The following is a 24,386-nucleotide window of genomic DNA, read 5'->3' on the forward strand; positions in this document are numbered from 1 at the left end:
GCTGAGCAGCTGACAGAGGATCCCAGAACACCCTGGAGAGCTGGGCAGCAGGCCTACTCCACACTCCAGCCCGCCCCGAGCCCCCCAGGGGCTCTCTGCCACTGCTGCAGGCCTGGTGCCCGGCAGTCTCCAACCTGTTACAATTCACCCCCAAAGACACCCGTTCTCCAGGAAGCCTCCTCCCAGGTCCTGGCACACCAGGTTGTAGTTCAAATCCTGGCTCTGCACTTAAAAGCCATGTAGCCCAGGGCAAGTTGCTGCCCATGGAGAACAGGTGGCTGTGGAGATGGCCCCACACAGCCCCTGGCACGCAGTGCGGATCCCAGTGAACACCAGCTGCCACTCCTTGGCACCAGGCGAAGGCCCCTTCACCCCTGCCCTCAGGGGCAACAAGAAATGTACTGGCTACCCTGTTCTCACAGGAGGACCTCCCTGCCACCCCACAAATGACAAGGGCTTTCTGGGGACCCTGCCCAACTTGGGCAGCCAGGCACATCTGGGATGTTCAGCCCCTCGCCAACCCTCCAGGGCACAAACCATCCTGGAGGTCCCCACATTCTCCCTTGCACGCCAGGCTTGAGCCTGGTCCCCTATCACTCGGCTCTACCCACTCTGATCACTAGTCCCGTGCTGCCTGCTGACAAAGCCTGGCAGCTCAGGAAACGTACACAACTGACCTCACTCTGAACAGAAATGGTTTTCATCCTTTATTTCAGAAAGCGCTGAGATCAGAGGACTGAGAGAGAAAAGAAAGAACCCAGACTCCACAGTCCCCAGCCCAGGCGTCTGCACAGGGCCTGTCGGGCCACGGAGGGCACAAGCTGGGTCTGTACACCCACTGGCCTCCAGCTTCCACCACCACCACCACCACGAGGAGGACTGGGGTGGGGGCTTCGACCCAGGAGGCCCCCTCCTGGAATACCAGAGGAGCTGCAGGAGCAGAGAGGCTGCGGTGCCCCAGCAGCGACCCGCCCCACACTGAGCTACCCCTCTGCATTAGGTCCTGGCTGGGAAGTAAGGGGGCAACAGGCTCCCTCAGTGCCCAAACGGGGCTGAAGCCTCATCCAAGGGGTGAGTCTCATGGGAATAACCCCAGCCCAACCTAAGTCCCCCCAACTTTGTCCCTCGGTCCCACACTCTTCATCATCAACTGAAGAAACTTCTGGAAAAAGCAGAGACTTGAGAGACCCCTTCCTGGAATACATGTATTTGTATTCTTCCTATTTGGGCTTTAGAGTGAGTGTCCCACTGGGTCCAACTTCCTGGGGAGACAGGGTGGGTGGGCTGGTGGCCTGGCCCCTGGCCACTACTTCTTGACAATCTGGATGACATCTTCATGCTCCATGGTGTGGGTCAGGCCCACCCGCTGCGGGCTGTACTTGGTGCTGGTGCCCTGGGAGGGGAACAGGGCAGAGAGACTACATCAGTTTCAGTACTGAAAGGCCAGGTCTGAGGGAGCTGTTTCTCGAGGAAGGTGGGGTGGGGTGGGATGTGAACACCAGAGTCTAAAGCAGGGGATCCCAGCGCTGGCAAGCAGCGCAGGCTTCAGAGAGCAGTGCTCCCAGTGGTCTGGTCACCTCTCGGTCCTGAAGGTGGAGAGGCCTGTGTCCAGTTTGGGACAGCATGCACACCTCATGGAGTGGGGCAGACACGTAGACACTGTGGTCCCCCTATGCAGGGACAGGGACGGTGTTGAAGATGACCGCAGCCCGTCACCTGCCTAGACTTACCCACACCAGCGCGTACTTGAATTGGCTGGCGAGCGACCGGTGGATGCGGTGGCACTAATGGGAGGACAGGAGTGTCAGACAGTGAGCTGGGGCTCCACGCCCACCCCCACCCCCAAGCAAAAGGCACACCCCAAGCAGCAGCCATTCCCAAGGTGGGCACTTAGGCAGCAGCAGCCTCGTCCAGGAACACATGCTCTGCGCACACAGCCTCCTGTTCTCAACTGCAGGCTGCTCTGGCGTTTGTGCTCCCAGGTTTGTCCAAGGGCCGTGGGGCCCAGTGAGGAATGTCCTCACAGCCACTGGGCAAAGGTCTGAACTGGCTGGCTGCCAGCGGCCCTCCTCCCCGAAAGATGCCCTTTCGATGGGAGAGGATTTCAGGACACCCCACCTCAGCCTGGAGTCACCATGCTTGGTCCCAGTCTCTCATGCCTCTGTCCACAGCTGCGATGTGGAGCCTCCCCTATCACCCTCCCACCCCAGGACACCCTGTCCTTCAGCACTCCCAGGCAGAGGTGAAGGTCACAGGGATCCTAGTACTGTCAGGAGGCCAGAGGCAGCAGCCTTGGAGGGGCAGCCAGCTTGTCCCGAGAATGTGGGGACAGTGTAGGTGGGCTAGGGAGCAGATGGTGCCTCTCTTCCCACATGCCCAGAGCCTTACTGGCACTGGCCGGAGACCAGATGCCTCAGCCCAGCATCTGTGGGGACAGAGGTAGACTTGGGGCCTGCAAGAATGTTTCCCAAGGAGCCAACCTGGTCCAGGCCTCCTCTGGGTGACCAAGGATGCCACAGCCATGGCAGAGAGGACACTGCTGCCAGTGTCAGGCAGACAGCCACCCACGCAGCTCCAACACTCGCTGCTCTCTAGACCAGAGTAAACTCTGGTGGCCCAGGGGTCAGCTCTGACCTGCAGATAGGTCTTAAGTTTTATTCAGCTTGCCCAGCAACAGGATGCAACCCACAGGCAGAGATGGCAAAGCAGGGTCCCACTGTCACAGGGATCCTCCAGGAAGCCCGCGAGCTCCAGGAACACTGGGCCGGCACGCACACTGAGGCAGGTGGGGCACGTGCTCCCCCGTGGGGCCACAGGTGCTACCACAGCCTAGTATACCGGACACTAAGGTTGAGTCGTCAGCAGGAGGTGTACTTGTCTCTTGCAGTGGGGAATAAAAGGTCCCTGAAGGCCATTGTTCCAATATGGGAGAGCACCTTGTTTGGGATGGTTACTAGTGCACTCTTTGGTTCTCTCTGCCCCTGGGGCTTATGGGCCACGCAACTCACAGGTAAGGCCTTTGTCAGCTCAGTGCAGACAGAGCAGGGCCTGGGCTGGGCGCATTACAAAGGCCCTGGGGAGGGGTCACTTTGCCCCTGCCATGAGCATGCAGGGCACTGGGACGTTGACAGTACAGGGAGCTAGTACAGCCCCAGATCTGCCTCCCTCCAATGCCCACCTCGCTCCTCTACTTCGGTTTCTGTTGTCAGCATCCAGGCACCTGGGACAGGTAGGTGTCCCAGGAGGAAGCGTGAGTGAGGAGGGGGAACCACTGAAGGGCAGGCCTCCCTGGGACAAAGTCCAGGCTCCAGAGCAAGGCCTGCAAAGCCCCTCCACACCTGCTGCTTTGACTCTGTGACAGCTGGGAGCAAATAGCCAGCACTGCCCAACTTGCTCCTGCCTCTGGGCCTTTGTACCTGTTACCCCTACTGCCTGGAATACTCTTCTGCTCCTAGTATTTCCTGCTTTTCTTTCCAGGTGCAGCTGAAACCCCACATCCTCTTGGGCAAGCAGCCGAGGCTCTGAGGGCTAAGGCAACTGCCCCCACACAGGGCAGTGTAACCATGGGGAAGGCCAGTACACGTGGCACCTGAGTCCATGGCCTGCTGGCCTCCGGCAGGAGACACTGCAGTCACAGGTTCCAAAACAGGCCCAGGGACAGGCACTCCCACACAGAGCTCTTTGGAGTGACCTAAGGGATGTGGGAGGGTGATCTTGAGTTTCTGTGGCTTCCTTCCACCTGGCGAGCGAGCTTTCAAGGCCAAACCCTGCCCTGTTTGCATCGGCATCTCCAGGCTGACACTGGCCTGAGCCTGGGCTTGCTGAATGAAGGGAAGGATGAGGGGGACCAGACTGCAGGCTCACCCATCAACAGAGCCGGAGAAGAAATGAGCTAGAGCAGCAACTTGCCACTGGTGTACCCCAAGAATTTTTAAAACATGCAGCATCTGACTGTTTAGTCAGGGGTACTGACCTCTTTTCCCTTAGTGTCGAATAAAAAAGTGATGCCAACATAACAGCCGTCCGGTGTGAATGACTCAAAATTACACCTACTTTGCTCTGACTGGTGTGGCTCAGTGGGCTGGGCCTCATCCCATAAACCAAAAGGTCGCTGGTTTGATTCCCAGTCAGGGCACATGCCTGGGTTGTGGGCCAGGTTCCCAGTTGGGGGCGTGTGAGAGGCAACTGATTGTTATTTTTCTCCCTTTCTCCCTCCCTCCCCTTCTCTCTAAAAATAAAAAAACGAATAAATCTTTTTAAAAATTATACCTGCCCTGGCTGGTGTGGCTCAGTGGATTGAGTGCTGGTTCAATTCCCAGTCAGGGCACATGCCTGGGTTGAGGGTCAGGTCCCTAGTTGGGGGTGCACAAGAGGCAACCACACACTAATGTTTCTCTCCTTTCTCCCGCCCTTCCCCTCTCTCTAAAAATAAATACAGTCTTAAAAATAATCTTAAAAAACTATACCTATTTATTTGTCTGATTGGCACAACAATGTACTTTTTGGTGTGCCACAGAATTTTAACTGTTTTACGTACTGTACAGTGAGCAGGGCTGAGTCACTGAGCCAGACGAAAACAGCCCAAGAAGATGCCTGTGTGACCTGCAGCATCGTCCTGTATCTCAGGCTATTACCTGCTCCTGCAGGGTTCAAGGTACCTTCCCAAAGAGATGGTGCAGGGACATCTCCAGGGTAGAGGGTGACCCCCGTCTGGGACAAAGAAGTGCGCCCTTCCTCTCCCTGACTCACCAGCTCAGCCCAGAGCCCCTGCCCGGGGCGCTTCTCCCACTCCCAACCCCGCAGCCAGGTCCTGCCTGCTCTACAGGCCCACTCAGACCACCTCCTCTGAGACCTCCAGGCCTCTCTGTGTGGACTCGGTGGCCCCTCTCCTTCACTACATTAACCTCTGACATTAGGTGTCTGGCATCTGTTGACCCCAAAGGACCCTAGTTCTGGGAGGAACTGGGTCTACTTTGCTGATGCTCAATAAATTGCGTGAGCGCAGAAAGCACTCAAAGCAGCACCTGGGCTGAGGGCAGGAAGTGGAAGCACCGAGGGCAGGCCACGCTGGGAGAAGCTAGGGGCCACTGGCACAGCAGGTGGCAACCGAGTCCCGGGCCAGCACAAGGAGACACAACTTGAAATGAACACCGGAATACGTGGTGGGAGCTCTCCTTAGCAGAACACCTTGGAGGCTCTGAGGAACCCGCTGCACTGCCACAGGCCAGGCCAGGCCAGTGAGGACCACTGCTTCCTGGACATCTACCACGTGCCAGGCAGCACTCCCAGGGCTTCCCATGCTGGACCTCATTCCACACCGCCCCCAACTACCAGTGGGGGCAGCACCATCCCCGTCTCACAGAGAACAGCGGAGGCTTGATTGGCAGCTAGGAAGGGTAGTCGGGATGGGATGCATCCCAGCTCTAATGCCAGGGCCTGCCCTTGGCCCTCTGCCACCGCAGCACGTGCCATCCAGAGTCAGCTGAGGGCCAGGAGAGCTTCAGAAGGAGAGCCCCCTGACCCTCTTCCAGGCAGGTCTCATTAACTCACCACGTGCTCCACGGAGGCCCCTTTCCGGAGGATGATGGCGTCTGAGAAGTCCGGCCTCTCTGAACAGGCAGAGATGGGTGTGGGTGTGGGCCACAGTCCGGCCCCGTGCTCTGGGGTCCCCTTCCACAGGTGGCAGAGACCCTTCCAGTCTCCAGCCTCGGGCTAGCCTCCCCCCTATTTAGCGCCCCCTTGTTGTGGACCCCCAACCAGTCTTCTACAACGTTGACCTTAACAGAGAAAATCAGAACACATCCTAGTTCAGCAGGCAAACTGCCTGTAACCCAGTGAGCCACGAGGGCCCCAACTGAGGTGAGTCACGCAGAGCATCTGGGAAGAACTGGCGCAGTGTGACGGCGGCTGGCACCAGTTGGGGCAGCCACATCTCTCCACTTGCTTGCAAGGTCAAGGTCAATGAAAATGGCCAGGACTCAGCAGCTAGGCCTCTGAGTGTGTGAGGTATGGGTACAGGGGCTGGAGATATGGAAAAGGCTCCTTAAGTCCTGAAGTGGGGCCTGCCACCATTGTGGAAGTCAGGAGGGGGGGTTACTGCTGTAGCTGGTGGGGGCCTCCAGAGCTGCCTCTATCCCATAGACCCTCTACCCCTACCCCCCAGGGCACCCTCAAGACCAGGAGCCCTGGAACGTGGACCTCACACTGAGGTCTCTACCAGCCTGGGTAGAGGACAGTGCCAGTTCTGAGTAGGCGAAAAGCTGAGCTGTGTATAAGACCAGCCAGGCCGGGGCACTGGGCCCTCTGGGGGCCGCGCGCAGAGCGGGCACCGTTGATGACGGGGGAGACACAGCTTGTCCTTGGGCTGCATGCTGCCTGACTCACGTCCTCTCTTCTTGGTGTAGATGCAGGTCAGGGCCAAGTACTCCCAGAGCACTTCAAGCAAGTAGTCCAGGTTCAGCTTCATGCCGCAGCTGCCAGGGAGGAAGCGGGCAGTCAGAGGAGCCCCCAGATCTCTGCGTTCTCTGTGGCAGAGGACAACTCCATCTGGCTGGGCGCAGGCCCCAAGGGCAGGGCGGCCCAGCTGCAGCCTGTGGGGAGCCAAGCCTATGGTTCTCGCAGCTATGTGACACTTCAGCCACCAGTGCCTCCAGTCAGCAACTGCCATCACGCCCCACAGAGCTCGGCCGCGTCTCCGGGGGTCACCGTTGTTCTCTGAAGAAGGCGCATGGCAAGTGTAATTGACAAGTGCCTGGAGGTGGGGCTTCCCTCCTGGTACCTGCTGCGTAGAGTGGTGATGGGCCGTGATGGGATTAAGGGAAGATGACAATCCAGAGTCTGCCCCCTCCCGAGAGGGATGTCAGCGACACTGGGGCTGGCTGTTGACCCTTCACTGCTGTCTTATGCTGAGCAAATGTCAGGCCTCTGCAGAGCTGTTTTGGGCATGATAAGCAGGTAAAGATGCTCTCACACCCCAAAGACAGGCATGTCCTCAGGTGGCCCCCGCAGGATGCCTGGGAGGCAGCAGGAGAGGAGCTAGGCTGTCCTACGGGAGGGACGCTGGCTTTCTGCTGCTCTTTGAGGCAGCGGACAATGCCCAGAAATGGCCCTCATGCTGCGCCCAGGACCCTCCTCCATTATTTGCACCCCCACCTGGTCCCGGAGCATCTTTCTCCTGTAAGCCAGGCCCCACTGTGAAGCTACAGAGCACCTGGTTTGAGCTGGGAAACCAGCCAAGCGGAGCAGTCAGGGTGCCTCAAAAGGAGGTGCCCACCATGGCGATGGGAAGTGAATCAGCAGCCATCAGCCAGGGTGCACCTGGCCCCAAACCCGCCCTGAAGAACAGGGAGCAGGTGGTCAAGGATTGCTCTGCCCACCTAACCACCTCGGTTCCCTTCTTCCTCTGCTCTGTGCTGACAGAGCCACCCCGTCCAGAGCTCCAAGGGCACTGGCTCACAGCCCGGGCCTCAAGGGACACCGTCTAACTACTAAGCTATGAAGCCTCTGCGCCACTCTTAGCCATTTACCTTGACAGACACCAGCCTCCTGCTTCCCTAACCAGCGTTCACCCACATGGTGACTCAGGGTGGGACCGAGCCAAGGTCACCAGCAACTGGGGGGGTCTCCTCTGTCTGAGCCGTGCCCCGGAGGCTTCGTTTAGCTAAGCGGGCTGAGAGGCCTCCCTGACAGGCTCACACACATAAAGGATGGCAGAGCCTCACCTGATGACCACACTGTTGGGTTTCCGGGCCAGGCGATCCACTTCTTCCATTGAGATCTGATCAATTTTATTATAAACCTGGGATTGAAAGGTAGAGGTGGGTGCCGGGGAAGGAACAAAACAAAGGAGCACAAGACAAGGGCCCCACACAGCCACAGACTTGCCCGCAGTCCCTCCCTCTGCACACCGTGCTGCAGGGGCTGATGCTAAGTGTCCTCCCCGCCCTTGTTGTCTCGATGATGGGGAAGGTGGAAGGGGCCTGGGCCGCCAGCCCCATAAGGAGAAGCTGGGCTGGAACCCCAGTATCAAGCGAGACATATCTTCAAGACTCAAAGAACCACTGGGGCAGAGGGGATGTGAGGGTGGAGACTGCTTTCTGTTTCTCAGAGAAGCCTGTCTCCTGTCTGGGTCAAGGGGGCTCAGGACACGTGGCCCAGGGCCAGGCTCCCCTTTCACAGGACAAGGGTGGGGGCTTGTTCCACTCACATACAAGCAGGGCATGTACACCCGGTTGCCCACGATCACATCGATGAACTCGTCCGGGGAGCAGTCCTCTCGGAAGAGCACTTCCGCATTGAAGATTTCTGAGGCTCAGATTAAGGGCCAACTGTGCACTGGCGGCCCCTCAGGCCCACTCAGGTGAGGGCCCGAAACCTCCCATCAGGAAATTCGCTGGCTGAAAGCAATGCTGGAGGTCATCTGCTTGCAAGGTTTTACCAGATTTTAAAGTTTGGGGAGCCCCTCATTTTTCTTTTCAAAAGAAGCCATACTGTGTAAAACCTTCAATCAATAGTTTAAATCTTTGCTGTTAGGCAAGGAAACCCACTTGCCAGAATCCCCAGAAAACCTCAGCGGAAGTCTAGCTTTCAGGGTCTGGAGCGCCCCCTGAAGGCTCTCGTCTAGCTCTTGTCCCCTCATGCAGAGCTCTCTGCTGGGGGCCACCCTGCCTCAGCCTGCACACCGTTGGGGTCGGGGGCCTCACCACCTCCTTAGGTGCCCCGCCTCCGCGTGAGCTCTCCCAGCGCTGAGCTCACCTCTGCCTCTGGGGCCCCGCCCCGACCTCTGGAGCCCCAGAACCCACCCAATCCCCAACAATACTTTAGAGGTGTGTGCACAGGCCCCTGGTTCTCCCTGAGGCTTCTGCAGACCAGGAGGTCTGGGGCCCCTGGAGCTGTTTCCCTTGCACCTCATCTTCCTTCCGGAGGGGACCGGCCACCACGGCACCCGGCAGTCAGCGAGGAGCCAGGAAGCCTCCGCCAAGTGTGCACGCAGGCAGGGGAGACAGGAGCCCCGTGCCCGCCGCTACAGCTTTCTCGGAGCCTGCTCTGGTGGGCCCAGGGGGCTCGGTGGGGGTGGGGGTGGGGGTGTGTGTGTGTGGCTGCTGTTCCCTGGGGCCCCAGGCCTGTCTCTGGCGCCCCTCCCCTGCCCTGGCAGCTGTGGGCGGTCCCTCCCCGCGCTTTCATGAAGGATACTGTACTCGTGCAGGATTAGTTGCACCAGCTTTTCTGAGCACTGGGTCAGTGTGACTGTCGAATTAAAGGAGATGCCACCGCCCTTCTTGGGCTGGGGGGGACGGGAGGGAAAACTGCTGACAAAGGGTCAGCTGCAACCGCCCCCCATGCCTCAGCTACCGGCACCGCCGTCCCGGGTCCCCACGCCGCAGCCCGCAGATGACGGGGCCTCACCTTGAAGTAGATGTTAGGCTTGTGCTTGTTGAGGCGGATGCCTACTGACTCCAGCTCCTTCTCCAGCAGAGACCTGGGGGGACCCCACAGCCTGCACAGGGGCTCTGGGGCAGGCTGTGCAGCCTCCCTGCTCCACAGGGCGCCCCTGCCACCCTCCCCTACCTGCCCCCAGCAACCTGGAACGTTCCTTCCCAACAACCCAGAGTTGCAGGGGACCCTCTACACCCTCTGCCTTGTCCAGGGGAGAATGGCCGGGACTCAGTCTGTGGGCAGAGGCGGGCCGGGGCATGAGCAAGGCTGCTGTGACTTGGGGCTGGGCCCCTGGCAGGTTTGGGGCAGGGACTGGGGCCCTGGGCCTCTGCAGCAGGAGCCAGTCAAGCCACGCTCCTCTGGCCCCGGACGGCCAGTGCTGCCAGGGCTCCTGCCGCGCTTCAGCCGGCCTCTGCGCCAGGCGTGAGCCTCTGGGAGAGGCGGCAGCAGCCTGAGCGCTTTGGGTTTGGCCTGTGGGCAGTCCCGCCGCCACTCCCATGCGACAGGACCGAGCACCACTCAGAGGGTCCACCGCAGGCTCCAGGGCACCTGCCCCGCACACCCCGCCCTGCGGACCTTTGCACCTCTCCCTTGGTGGCATCCAGCATCATGATGACGACGTCAGCCGTGCGTGCCACAGCAATCACCTGCCGGCCACGGCCTTTCCCTGGACAGGCAGAAGGGATGTGGTTACACAGGGACACTGGCAGGACCATGTGACCCCACCCAGCCCACAGCACCTCAGACTCCTGTGCTTGACAGTCTGGCCTGGTGTCTGCCGTGGGCCACCTCCCAGGCTGTGATTTCTGTGGCATTCTGTTTTAATCGAGATGCTATCGTACTTGTTTTAGAAGGAAATTCAACCTCACCACCTTAGGAGGGAGACGCCTGCTCCTAGGCCCTGTGCTAAGAGCTTCCCGGACATTTCCTCACCTGACCCTCAACACTACCCCGCATGGCTGTGTTTCATCGCACCCCGTTTACAGCTAAGAATACAGAGGCTTCGCTTAGAGGGACTCAATCACTCGCCCAAGAAAAGGAAGCCAGAGGCGCCAGGATTTGAAACTGTCTAGGGAACAGGGTGACGAAGTGCCCCTGGAGCTGCAGGGCCTCAGGAGGCAGCACGGGTGGAGGTGCTCAGACTCCGCTGTTATTAGCTGACCAGGGAAGCCAGGCGCCTTGCCAACGTCACAGAAAGCTGGGGACCGAAACTGGAGCACTAGGATCGAGGTAGACCTATGACCTGAGAATGAGGGGTGGACAAGGTGAAGCCCACTGCCCGCTGCCTCTGGCCTGTGTAGGTGCCCAAAGGTGACAGACCCCTCCAGGCCGCTGATATGCTGCTAGGATGGCATGGGAACCACACTGCCCCTGACCTAGTTCAACAGGCAGCACCTGGACGCAATGACGGCAGGAGGGAGTAGAAAGGTGTCTGGCGGAGAGGGGCTGGGCACCTGGAGAGGGGGCCTGGCTGTGTGGCCAGAGAGGTAGCTCCACCCCCAGGTCTGCCACTGAACAGCTGAATATGTAGTCATTTAGGGCAGACCTTTGACCTTTCGGTCCCCAGGGCTCCTCCTGGCTATGAAAAGAAACGATGACACTCCCTACGTCACAGGGCTATCTGAAGGCTTAGGTGCAATCATGGTCAGCACAGAGCCTGGCACTTGGCACGTGCTGGATAGCCAGCACTTGGTAACCATCCCTGCAAGTGCTGCGTGCAGCCACCTGCCGCCACAAGCCACAGGCACGTTCCCATCTCAAAAACAAAACAAAACAAAATAAGAACAAAAAACCCCCAAAAAACCCAACTCCAAACAACAAAGGGCAGGACTGGGAGCACAGCCTGAAACAGCCGGCGAACGAGCGCCCGACCCTCGCAGGGCACAGCGGGGCACATGGAGTGGCAGTGGGGACTCAAGCCTGTCTGGTGAGCTGGGCAGCCCTGGGCAAGTCACTGCACTGCCTCCGTTTCCTCAGCTTCAAGATGGGTCTCTCAGGATTGTAATGGGCCAGGGTCCCTTAAGTACAGAGCACTGAGCCACAGCAGGGATCGTGAGCACCACCCCATTTCAACAGTGAGGCCCCTGTGTCCTGGGGGAGAAGGTGGACCCTGGGCGCCCAGCTCGCACCTTGTGCTGCGCCTTCGATGATCCCAGGAAGGTCCAGGAGCTGGATGTTGGCTCCTTTGTACTAGGAGGCAGAAGAGAGGACAGGGAGGTGAGGATGGGCTGCCACTGGGCAGGGTCTGCCTGAGCCCGGAACCCTGACAACAGCCATCAGCTAGGGGCTACTAGAAACCCGGGTCAGCCTCCATGGCCACATCTGAGCCTCACCCCTCACTGGGAGCCGAGGAGCCAGCTGGGGAGGGCTCTGGGGTTTTTACAATCCCCCAACACTCTTTGCTGATGGCGACAGCTCTGCACAAATAAAATGCTTCACCAAGGCCACGGGATGCCAGCTGCATGGGGCTCCCAGGCCTGCCGGGCAGCAGCATCCAGCCCAGCAGCAGGGAGTGACCTGAGCCAGGGTGGTGGGGAGAGCAGGCACAAAGGGCACCCGGAGATCTGCCCCACACTGGCCGATCCCTGGAACCAGTCAGTACTGCAGGATGGCCATGCATCTCTGGGGTCCCAGCAGCCAGAGTGCCCACAGGCGCCCATGCTTTAGGGCACACACGCTCACAACACACTTATATACACCGGAAGCACAAGCACACACCCCTCCCCCTCCTGGGATGCAGCGAAGTACAACTTACCTCAATGACCCCAGGGATACACGTCAGAGTGGTGAATTCATAGGATGCAGCTTCACTGGCTGTGGAGGTCATTAGACTCAGGAAAGTGGACTAGGAGAAAAAGAAAGCCATCGCATCAAGCTTTGTCTCAATCTCCTCGGAGAATCCCCGGGGCTGCGGGCAGCAGGGAGGTCCTCTCCTCACCTCTGCTTGGTGACGGGGGTGTGAAGGGGACAGCGGGAAAAGTTGCCTCCGGCCCAGCCCCACCCAGGAGGACTTGGGCTCCCCTTGGAGGCTTCAAGCCTGTCTCAGGAGGACACAGTAAGTAAGTTCCCCTACTTAAATCAGGGGCCCCTCCCTAGTTCCACAGAAACCCTCCAGACCTCCCGGGGCCCCAACAGCACTCTAAGCTGCTGCTCCCCAGGGAGAGGCGAGATGTGCGAGGGGATGCCGACCTGCTGGTCTGAGACAAAGCCGGACGGTGGGAGGAGGTGCTAGGAAGGAGAGAGGGAGGGCGACTGGGAAGGGCCTGGGGGTTCCCTGTGGGAGTGGGGCTGTGGTGTGGCTAGGAGACAGAGACCTGGCCTTGGATCTCGCCTCTGCTGGGGGACCCCAGGCAAGAAACTTCATCTCCTGAGCTTCAGAGCCCTCACAGGGGAGTGGGCATCCCCCCAGCCCCTTTCCTGAGGGGCCGTGTGGAGAAGAATGGAGACGATAAGGCACGTGGTGCACTGAGTCTGGGGCACAGCAAGACCACAGTGCTAGACACTGCTCCCAAGGGGCAACCAAAGCAGCGGGCGGAGCCAGGGGGAAAGATACCCAGCCCTGGCCTCGGGCACCCATCTAGTCAGCAGGGCGCCTGGAACAAAAAGCCTGACTGAGATGCAGTTTTGTCTGGGCTGATGCAGCCTGGACTGTGCCCTTCACTGGTAGGCAGGAGGGCTGGAGGCACCACTAGACTGAAACCCAGAATGCGCACGTGAAGGAAACACAGGCCTCAAATCCAGAAACTCTCCGCCCTGCGGGCCTCTGGGGCCGGGAGCAGGGTAGAGCAAGGGCCGCTGAAGGACACCACCGACCGTGTCTGGCCTCTGCAGGTGAGGCCTGGGCCCTCCCATGGCCGGAGAGCCTGGATTCCCAGTGGGGCGGTGGGATCTGGCCACAGAGCCCACACCTGGGAAACTACAGTGGCTTCTCCCAGCCTGAGTGTCTCATCTGGGGAAGAGGTCCTTGGCAGACTGGAAAGCAAACTTGAAAGAAAAGGCGAAAACTAATGAGCCACAACAACACCCAAAGAGCTAAAGCCTGGAACCCCTCCCCTGGCACCTGTGGGGCAGCGGTGAGCACAACACCTTGCCAGATCACTTAAGGGCAATGCGCAAGCATCTGCCCTGTCTTTCCGGGTGGCACACTTTCAGAGCAACCGAACAGCCCCAGGATGAGACAGTGCTACATCACAGGGAGTATCAGCTAGCCAGCAGGGGGAGGAAGAGAACCAGAGAACTGCTATTTTACAACCACTGACACAACCCCGAGGCAAGGACAATTCACCGGTCGCCAAAGCTACTAAAAGTATGTTGACAGGCCCTGAGTTCTGTGGGCACCACAGTTGCACTCGGGCTTCCTGGCATGGTGGCAAGTGAGGTGGCCGCCACCTACTGCATGGAGCTGGGCGAGGCCGCCCCCGCTTTCAGGTCCCGGGAAACTGCACGCAGAGAAACAAGCCAAAGCACACCACGAGGAGGCAGCAGACCTCTCCGGAGCGCAGCCCTTCTGTGGGACAAGGGGTCTGGTCTCTTAAGCGAGTTAGGGTCATGACAAAAGGGACTCTTCTAGATTCAAGCAGCTGCAGAAACCACACACACAGGGGCTACATGTAGTCCAGAATGGACCCTAGTTTGGACAGACCAGTGGCAAAGGTCATTTTGGAGTAACTACTGAAATTAGAATATAGGCGGGGCATCAGATAATTACTGGATTACTGTTAATTTTGTTTGGTGTGCTCTACCAGTTTGTGGCTAAGGAGCAAAATGTCCTTTTTTGCTGGAGATACCAGCTTAAATATTTAGGGGTGTAGGGTCACGAAGCATGACACCTGTAATTTACTTCCAAATGGTTCAGTCCAAACAAGACTCCCCACACACATACGCACAAACAGAGACAAAGCAATGTGGCAAGACATCCGTCAGCATTGCATCTGAGAGAAGGCACGTTGTCCTTGTCCTTTCACCTCCACCGTGTGCTTGGGAACTTTTATCACACAAAATTGGGAAGAACAGGAAATCATGCCAAGACTGGAGACTGTGAAGGCATACCGCATTCAGCCGCAGAGGGTGCGCTGGGGAGGCAGGGGGGATCCCGCCCTCTTGGCTGCAGGGGTTCCAGCCGAGGGGCGGTGGCTCCTGCTGAGGGGCTGAAGCAGGAGGCCCCCAGGTGGCTCTCTCTGGCTTTTATGAAGTTGGGGAGTCACGAGCACCCCATCACTAAAGGAACTTGAGCCCAAGCCAGGAAACTGCATGTAAAATGGGTGATCACACTTTATGGGCAGGTTGAAAGCCATACACTACACGAACAGCAAAAGGCTTGGAGGAGCAGGGGCTGTGGGGGGCTCAGCGGCTGGTTCCCACGGTGTCATAACTTTCATCTACAGCAGCTTTCCCAGCCTCAGTCTACCTGGTGCAGACGATGACTACCATGGCAGTAGTGTTCCCTGAGGCCACACCGTGGGAGGACGAGAAAAGGAATGCAGCTGAGTACCAGGAATAAAATCCTCGAGGTGGAAAAGCACAAGCATGCCATCGGGTGGAGTCCTTTCGCAGACTCTGAAGTAGAGCCTAGTCTCGGTCCAATCTGCGCCCACCCCAGCACTCATTACCCAGCCCCGACACCAGTGTCTAGTGGGTACACTAGAGAACATTCCCGGCTCCCCCCAGATGGCATTTCTCTGGTGGGTAATTAGCAAGGCTGATGGCTGCTTAAAGAACCCAAATCCCCTGAGCCACTATGCCTACGTCTAGGAACTCTTCCTCCAGAAACACAAGCCGCAGTGCGCAGAGCTTCAAGCACAAGAACAGTCAGCACAGCACTGTGTGGTCAGACAAGAGCCTGGACAACCCAGCTACCACCCGCAGGGGACGGGAGTAGCCGACAGTTGACCACAGGACCACAGCATGGCACTCGAGGCAGCTGTGAAGAGATGGGTAATTCTAACATATTAATTTGAATACGACAATGTCCTCAGTGGAGTGAAAATGCCAGTGGGAAATGGAGATATGAGCCCATGTGCACTGCATGTGTGTAGCCAGAGCACATCAAGCTCCCACCCCCATGATACACACATACCCATTACACAGGCAGAGGGAAAAGCAAACAGAATCACCACATGTAAAGCAGGGTGGACCCCCAGTCTGCAGCAAGCACTCCAGAAGTGGTGGCTGTCACCAACTACCCCTATGTGTGGCCCAGAGCAATGGGTCCAATACATTTTTTTTAGCTGACTGATTTAAAAGCTGCTCCACCAGCACCTGGCCCAAGCCACCTGGTCACTGCTCACTCAGCTTATGTGTGAGCAGCCTCTTCACTGGCTTCCCTGCCTCCACCCTTGCCCCAACTTATCATCCGTGCACATAGTCAGAGTGATTCCGTTACAAAGAAGTCAGCTCCCAGACCCTGGTCTCTAAATACCGCTCTCCAATAAAAGGAACCAAGGCTCCTTGGAAAAATGACCAATTCTAGGGCTGGGGCAGGGGATAGGCAAGATGAGCCTGAAGCATCTTACAGTATCAGAAAGTACGGGCATGCTGAAAAACGCAACAGGAGTACATCTAAGAGCCAAATGAAACCACTCCCCAGCTAGCACAATCTGAGTAACAAAAGAACAGTCTGATATTAGAGCCCAAAGTATACAATGAATTCCCGTGAGTGCATACCGGTATAAATAAAAGATTAAATAAAATGGCGAGAAGAGACAATCTCATGGACAGAATTCCCAATAATTTTTGTGGCTACTCCCCTCTCAAGGCGGTGGAGCTAACTCCCCACTCCCACGTGTGGGCTGCAACCCGGCACCCCCTTCTAAGAGGACAATGTGAACGTGAGAGAAACACTGACTAATGCTCCCTCAGCCAGGGGATCAAGGTCAACATCAACATGATTAGTCATGCTGATAGTATGTACCCTTGACATGATGAGAGAAAAATGGCATTTACCTCTGCAGCCTTCCTCCCAAAACGCCATAACCCCAGTGTGAGCATGAGAAAAACATTAAACAAACCCCAACTGAGAGGCTTTCTACAAAACACACGACGAGCACTCCTAAAAGCTATCAGGGTCATCAAATCAAGGCCACGTGTAAAAGAAGCCAAGGAGACACACACACTGAGTATAACCTAGTCTCCTGGGGCAGGAAAAACAAAGGAAATCAGCGTATACCGGGTGTGGGGGATACAGGAACTCTCTCTACTAGCTTTGCAACTTTTTTGCAAATCCAGGACTCTTAAAATTTAAATTTATTTATTATTTTTTATGTTTATTTTTTTTAAAAGCCAGTCAGCTCAGTCCCTCCTCTTCAGCTCAAAACCCTTTAATGATGTTTATCTTACTCCCCACATAAAAATGAAATATGAATTTTACCCTAAACTAAGAAGATGACAGAAGAAACCTCTAGAGAGCTCTGCAGTGGCTCCCGCTTCCTTCTTTTTCACCCAAGGCCAAAGGTGTATGCTGGCCCCAAGGTCATCCAGCCTCTATAACGCGTCTCCCACTGCTGCTCACTCAGACCCCACTGCCCTGGCCCCCTTGAACACACCGAGCAAACTCCCACCTACAGGCCTTTGCACTCCCTGTTCCCTCTGCCTGGGATGCTCTGTCCCCGGGGTTCTGCAAGCTCCCGCACTTCCTTCAGGCCTCTGCTCCAATACCTGCTCACCAGAGCAGTCTCCAGACCCACGACTGGAAGGACGTCAGCCCCTACCCCTACACCCCTTCAAAGCAGTCCCCACCACCTGATGCACCTGATACTCCATGAGCTTCGTGTCCTTCCTCCCCCGAGTAGGAGTTCTGTGTGGGCAGGGCCACAATTACCTCAACCCTGCTGTACCTCCAGCAACTGGCCCACGGGGCATACTCCCTAAATGTGCACAACGAAGAGCCAGAGACTAAGGGCAGCCACTCTGCCAGAGAGGAAAGAATGTTCTCCAGCCCTGGGTGTGGCTCAGTTGGTCAGGCACCGACCCACAAACCGAAAGGTCACTGGTCTGGGGCACACGCCTGGGTTGCAGGTTCGGTCCCCAGTCGAGGCGCACAGAAGGCAACCGATCCATGTTTCTCTCTTACATCGATGTTTCTCTCCCTCTCTTCCTCCCTCCCCTCTCTCTAAAATGAAAAAATAAAATAAAATCATTTTATTTCTTTATTTCCCCCCTGCTACCACAAATCATGCAGTCGGGTTTCCCACATTTGGGGACATCGCAGGGCCAGCACATCGGAGCGTGATGGATAAGCCTCGCCCCGGGATACCCACCTCCGCGATCATGGGGTCTCCCTTGCCGGGTAAGTATAATAAAATAAAATAATTTTAAAAGACTGTTCTCCATGTTAGGATGATACAGGGTGGGACCTGATCATGGGGTAGGCTGCGACTTCTCTGAGAAGAGTCATGTTGGAAAGGAGACAGCCCGCCTTCCTCCCCAAGGCCCACAATGACCATCACTGACCTTACCCACAGAGGGAAATCCAATCAGTGCCACTCGGGCATCGCCCGACTTCATGACATCGAAGCCCTCTCCTTTGGATGAGGCCGATTTGGATGGTTCCAGGAGCTGGGCCCGATACTTGGCAAGTTTTGCTTTCAGCAAGCCCAGGTGATACTCAGTGGCTAAAAGACGAAAAGCAAGAGGAAGGTAAGTGTCCAAAGTATCCAAGCTCCGTGGGTCAGGTGGGGCCCCCCACCCTCCCAAGCGCTGGCCGGGAATATCAGAACCAAATGGCAATCCCTGTCAAGAACGGGAAAGAAAACACTGCCCCTCTGCTGAAAATGCCCCCTTGGCTTCTCCATTTAGAATAAAAGTGAGTCTCCTTGTGGAGACCTTGAGACCCCTGTCAGTGGTTCTCAAAAGGGCTAGCAGCACTCCCTGGGGGCATCCTGGAAACTCCCAGGGAGGCTTCCCATGGCTGCTCGACGGTGAGGCCCTCACTAGCATTTACCGGGCAGGGGCCAGTGTGTAAGTCAGTCCGGCACAGTCCAGAACTGTCCTGTGTCCCACATGACCTTTCATGTCCCAAAGACACCCAGAGGGAAAATCTGGGTTAGGTTCACAGGGGCCTGAAATCTAACTCCATTTCACATATAAACACAGGGCATTTTTTGTAGTGTGAATAAATGCTGAAATATCCAGGAATGCAACCCCTGGGTATGTTCAGGGTAGATGATAGCACGCTTTGTTTGAAACTTTACCTAGAGCTGCTCGTGGTCTTGGGATCCCAGGCTGCCCACAGCAGGGCCTCTTGGAGGGTGCCTGAGGCACCAACACAATCCGCCTGCACTGTTCTGCAGGGGGTGGGGGTGGGGGGCTGCCGCAAACCCAGAGGTGCAAGCATATCACTGCTTCATTATCACTTCATTACATCTTGGCTGTTGCCCAATATCTGCATATTGAAACCCACAGTATTTTTATTTTAAATTACTTTCCTCTTCTTCCTCCTCTATATTACTATCAGGACATTAGATTGACATTTTTCACATTCTCTGCGTACAAAACTTACACTATTGGTGGGGAATCACATTTCAGGACAGTAAAGAGGGTATTACAAAATCTTTGCTGTAAAAGGAGGCGGTGGCTGAGACTGAGAATTGAGGCCCTGGGTGACCTGGCCACTTCCCCAATGTTTCTTACCACTCTCGCTTCTTTTGACTACATTCCAGTCATGGTGGCTGTCTGTTATAGAAGAACATGCTGACCCCATTCCTGCCTCAGGATCTTTGCATTTGCTGTTCCTTCCATTTCAACCTTTTCTTTCCAGGGCTTGCTCCTTCTCAGCATTCAAGGCTCAACTCAAATGGCACCTCTTCAAAGAGGCCTCCCTTACCTGGCCTTGGGGGACAGTGTCATGCAGAGGTTAAGAGCCCATGTTGGAATCCCACCCTGCAGTCACTGATCATTTTACTCTGGATGTTACTAAATCTTCTTGTGCACTCGTTTTATAACCTGCACAAGAGGGATATTAACAATAACTACTTCACTGGATTTCTGTAAGGCTTACAGAAATCACGAAGACAATGACTAGCACATAGTAAGCACCCAATAAAAGTTGGTTATTATCACTATCTACAGGAACCCCATCTCCCCCTAGACCGCTCTCTTCCTCATGGTCCTGATTACTGTCTTCATGGCTCTCACCATTATTTGAAACAACCTTGTCTTTAGTTCCCTTTCTCTCATAGGGCGGGAACTGGGACTGTCACAGTTGTATCCCCAGCTTCCTGCACAGGGTATGGTACAGGGCAGGTGCTCAGGAAATGTTTAAGTGAGTGAAGGAGCGAACTGGTGGCAGTGAGAAATGGTCAAGAATGGCTTCAGCAGCAACAGGTTCACACAGGGCCTTCCTATCATCCCAGCTCATAAAATCTGAGCATCTCTGAAGGTAGGGACTAGGTCTTAATCACCTTTACGTTCTCCTCCTCTACCACTGCCAAAGTGGCAGCATCTCTAGCCTTCCTGCCACTTTCTTTGAGTCCTGTAGATGACAGTCCACAGGGGAGCCAGAAAAGGAACTTTTAAACAGAAAGCAGACTATGTCTCTCCTGCTTAACACCATCCACTAGCTCCCACGGCCCTTAGAACACAACTCAGACTTTTCCCATGACCTACAAGGTCCTACATGACTGGCCCTCTACTTTCCCTCACTGCACTCCAAGCCCAGATCTTCTGATCCTTAAACATACCATGTGTGTTCCTGCCTTGGGGTCTTTGCACCAACTGTTCCCTCTGCCAGGAACAGTCTTCCCCCAGCTTTTTGCATGTCTGGCTCATTGCAAAAATTCTGGTCTCGGCTCAAATGCCTCCTCCTCACCGTGGTCTTTTCTGGTTATTCTGCCTTGGTAGGCCCAGCTCCTACCCCCAACACTCTGGATTGTCTTCATGGGATTTTATTGCTATCTGGAATTACCTTGTTTATTTACTTATTTACAAACTCTTCACTGGATGGTCAGCTCTGTGAAAGCAGGGATGCCTGCTGTGTTCACTGCTTTAACCACACATTGTAGGGCTCAGTAATGATTTACAGAATGAATGAATGAATGATAGAAGCCGTTCAACTCCTCAGCCTTCAGAACTAAATGGAGCCAAGGGAGGACAGAGATCAGCCACCTAGCATTTTTGCTTCTTGCTCCTGCACCCTCACAGCAGGTCTGGCCAGGCACCGGGCCTTACCCATCTCAGCCAATCGCATGTACCATTACTCCCAACCTTCCTTCCGATCTAGATTGTTCTCCTCACTGTCCCACGAACAGAGCATGCTCACAGAGACTCCCATGCTTTTGCCCCCCACCTGGAATGTCCTTCCCTCTACCAGCTTCCTCCTGGAAGCCTTCCTGGGTGTCACCATTCTTGTCTTCTCACCTCTCTGAGTTCCTCCAGCCCTTACAACTTGAAGCCCAGATTTGATGCTTCATCATGTGCCTTCACCACGTTGGGAAGTTTACTTTAAATACTGAGTGCTCACCAAGTGCGTAGTGCTCTGCATATGCTATTTGTGCGCTAAGACGGGGCCGGGCATTGCTATCCCCATTTGCAGATGAGGACACTGCGGCTCAAAGAGGTGAAGTGGCTTTCCAAGGTTTCACAGCAGGTAAGTGGTGGAGCCGGGGTTCAAAGCCAGGTCCGCCGGCCTCCAAAGCCCTGATCGCTTCCACTACTCCACCTCAGGTCTCCCGGCCTCTGGATGAGGTTTTATCTTTGAGAGGTCTCCTCCCGGACTTCCCAGCACAGCAGGGTAGAGCACCAACTCCCCGAGCCCCGCCACGAGGAGGCCCGGGCTCCAACCCCGGCCCTGCCCCTCTCAGGGTCGGACGCTCGCGCTGCGAGCTGGGATTTCTCTGCTCGGTCTCTCCTCTGCCCCCTGGTCGGGCACTGATCAGATCTCTCAGGGTCCTGCCTGCCTTGGTACTACTCCGGCACTTCTCCGCGGCCTCCAAGCTGGCTGCAGCTCTGCCGCTGGAGCTGTTTCCCCATTGAACGGACAGGAAAACTGAGGCCCATCGGAAAGGAAGGCCCATTGGGCCGGCCCTCACCCTTGTTCTTCTGCGTCCGAGCGATCTCCTTCTCGATCTCGGATATCTTCTCCAGGATCCCCATGGCCACGGCTAAGGGGAGAGGACCAACAGCTACAGCGGCGGGTCAGGATAGTCCGGCCTGGTGGCGGCCGCCGAACAGCGTGTGCCCGGAAGCCCACGGATAACAGCGTCCTCCGCCTCCCGGCGCTCCGGGATTCAGAGTCCGGGCGGGTGACGCCCAGCGAAGTGCCAGACACGATTGGTTCCGCCCTCTGGGCCGGCAGGGTTGGGGGCGCTGGGGTGGACCGGAAGGGGCTAGGAGGGGCAGGGGCGGGGCAGTGCTGCCCCGGACAGGCGCAAAGATGAGAGGGTTCCGGGCCTGGCAGGCGCAGACGGACTCTTTGGTGATGAGGTCTGAACTGCGGTCCCGAGCGTAACCGACTGCCAGTGTAAAGAAAAAGCGCTGAGCTGTAAGCCTGGTGGCTCGTACTTTACGTAGATGTTAAAAGTGGGTCCCCGTGACCGCATTAACCAGGTGTTCAACCTAGCCTTAATATCTGTCATCAGATACCGCCTGATACGCTGCAGCATGAAGTAGACAACAAAATACTGCATCAGAGTTTAGATAAGGGGATACAGACAAATCTAGAAAGTGGTTAATTTTCTAAGACAAGTGGTCGGAGCTCTTTAAAATTGTAAATGACGGGAAAGCACAGGGGGGGGTAGATAAAAAGATGTTAAATATATTTTGTGCACCTTGCCTAGATTCTGGTTGAAAATTTAGAAGCAGCTATAAAAAGACATTCTGAGGACAATTGGGGAAACTTTGACTTTGGATAGGATATTGAATATTAGGGAGTAATTGCTAATTTTCCTAGTGTGATGATGTAGGAGAATGTCTTTATTATTAGCAGATGCATGCTGTGGCATTGGGAATCTCTTAGTTTGCTTGGGCTAACCTAACAAAATACCACACACTGGGTGGCTTAAATAACAGAACATATCACAGTTCTGAAGACTGGAAGTCCACAATGGGGATGCTTAGTGTGGTTAGGTTCTGGTGGGAGTCCTCCTCTTGGCTTGCAGATTGCTGCCTTCCTGGTGAGTGTGCAAAGGGAGAGGGGCAGGGAAAGAACTCTCTGCCATCTCTTCTTATAACAGTACTGATCCCATTATTAGAACACCACCTCAATACCTCATCTGATCCTAATAACCTCTCAAAGACCCATCTCCATCTTCAAATACCATCACATTCGGGGTTAGAGCTTCAACATATGAATTTGAAGGGGAGACACAAATATTTGGTCCGTAACAGGGGTGAAAGTACATAATATCTGTATATTACTTTCAAATAGTTCAAATAGTATGTATACATTTAGAGAAGGCAAGCTAAGGAAATGTAGCAATATGTTAACAGTTGTTTAACCTGGGAGAAGTGTATGTGGGTGTGTACTGAAAGGTCCCCTTACCCTGGCTGGTGTGGCTCAGTGGATTGAGCACCAGCCTGTAGATGGAAAGGTCACAGGTTTAATTCCCTGTCAGGGCATATGCCTGGGGTGCAGTTGGGAGGGAGCAAGAGGCAGCCAAGTGATGTTTCTCTTGCACATCGATGTTTGCCTACCTCTCTTTCTCCCTCCCTGCCCCTCTCTCTAAGAATAAATTTTAAAAATATTTTTAAAGGAGAAATATTCTTTTAACTTTTCTGTACATTTTTAATAAAAATTTGGGTGGGATCGAGTCCTTAGACTGTTCAAATCTGAAGTTTGTAACAGAGTTTAGTGAAAAAAATTTTTTTCATTCTTAGGTATATTTTATTGATTATGCTATTACAATTGTCCCTATTTTTCCCCCTTTGGTCCCCTCTGCCAGTTACTCCCTTTCCCTCCAGCAATACCCCCTTAGTTCATGTCCATGTATCATGCACATAAGTTCTTCGGACTCTCCATTTCCTTTACTATTCTTAGCATCCCACTGTTTATTTTGTACCTACCACGTACATTTCTTGATCCCTGTATCTTTTCCCCAATTCTCCCCCTTCCCCCTCCCTACTGATAACCCTCTATATGATCTCCATATCTATGACTCTGTTCCTGTTCTAGTTGTTTGCTTAGTTTGTTTTTGTTTTTGAGATTCCGTTGCTGACAGCTGTGAGTTTGTTTTCATTTTACAGTTCATAGTTTTGATCTTCTTTTTCTTAAATAAGTCCCTTTAACATTTCATATAATAAAGGCTTGGTGATGATGAACTCCTTTAGCTTTACCTTGTCTGGGAAGCACTTCATCTGCCCTTCCATTCTAAATGATAGCTTTGCTGGATAGAGTAATCTTTGTTGTAAGTCCTTGCTTTTCATCACCTTGAATACTTCTTGACAGTCCCTTCTTGCCTGCAGAGTTTCTTTTGAGAAGTCGCCTGATAGTTCTTACAGGAACTCCTTTGTAGGTAACTCTATGCTTTTCTATATTCTAGTTGTAATTTTGATGTAATTGTGTGAAGAAGCGAGCCATGTCTGCCTGCACCAATATCTTGACCAGATCCCCGACCTTATTTTTCTAAAATAAGTCCCTTTAACATTTCATAGAATAGTGGTTTGGTGGTGATGAACTCCTTTAGTTTTTTTCCTAGTCAGGGAAGCTCTTTACCTGCCCTTCCATTCTAAATGATATCTTTCTGGGTAGAGTAGTCTTGGCTGTAGGTCCCTGCTTTTTATGACTTTGAATATTTCCTGTCAATCCCTTACAGCCTGCAAAGCTTCTTTTGGGAAATCAGCTGACAGTCTCATAGGAACTCCCCTGTAGGTAACTGACTGCTTTTCTCTTGTGGCTTTTAAGATTCTCTTTCACCTTTGGCATTTTAATTATGATGTGATTTGGAGTGGGCCTGTTTGTGTGCAACTTGTTTGGGACTCTCTGTGCTTCATGGACTTGCATGTCTATTTCCTTCACTAAC

The 24,386-nt window shown here is 54.8% G+C and overlaps 1 protein-coding gene and 1 pseudogene across 2 annotated transcripts; both read right to left on the reverse strand.

The window, feature by feature from the left end:
* Positions 1 to 1,191: 1,191 nt before the first annotated feature.
* On the reverse strand, positions 1,192 to 21,650 carry DRG2 (developmentally regulated GTP binding protein 2). Of its 2 annotated transcripts, none has more exons than XM_090290994.1 (13): positions 21,459 to 21,650; positions 17,884 to 18,044; positions 12,191 to 12,280; positions 11,565 to 11,625; positions 10,012 to 10,102; positions 9,406 to 9,478; positions 9,193 to 9,283; positions 8,207 to 8,310; positions 7,722 to 7,798; positions 6,385 to 6,473; positions 5,551 to 5,609; positions 1,731 to 1,784; positions 1,192 to 1,393 (listed from the first exon to the last, which is right to left on the reverse strand). In XM_090290994.1, the coding sequence occupies exons 1-13, from the start codon at positions 21,520 to 21,522 to the stop codon at positions 1,307 to 1,309; spliced, it is 1,101 nt and encodes a 366-aa protein (XP_090147120.1). In that variant the 5' UTR covers positions 21,523 to 21,650; the 3' UTR covers positions 1,192 to 1,306. The 2 variants fall into 2 exon arrangements, with proteins under 2 accessions (XP_090147120.1, XP_090147121.1); XM_090290995.1 differs by having other exon boundaries at positions 8,207 to 8,304; positions 21,459 to 21,649.
* On the reverse strand, positions 17,547 to 17,727 carry LOC149997473 (U1 spliceosomal RNA; annotated as a pseudogene).
* Positions 21,651 to 24,386: the final 2,736 nt, after the last annotated feature.

Source organism: Furipterus horrens, unplaced genomic scaffold (genome assembly GCF_987537825.1).
Source record: "Furipterus horrens unplaced genomic scaffold, mFurHor1.1.pri manual_scaffold_11, whole genome shotgun sequence".
NCBI classification, from domain to species: Eukaryota; Metazoa; Chordata; class Mammalia; order Chiroptera; family Furipteridae; genus Furipterus; species Furipterus horrens.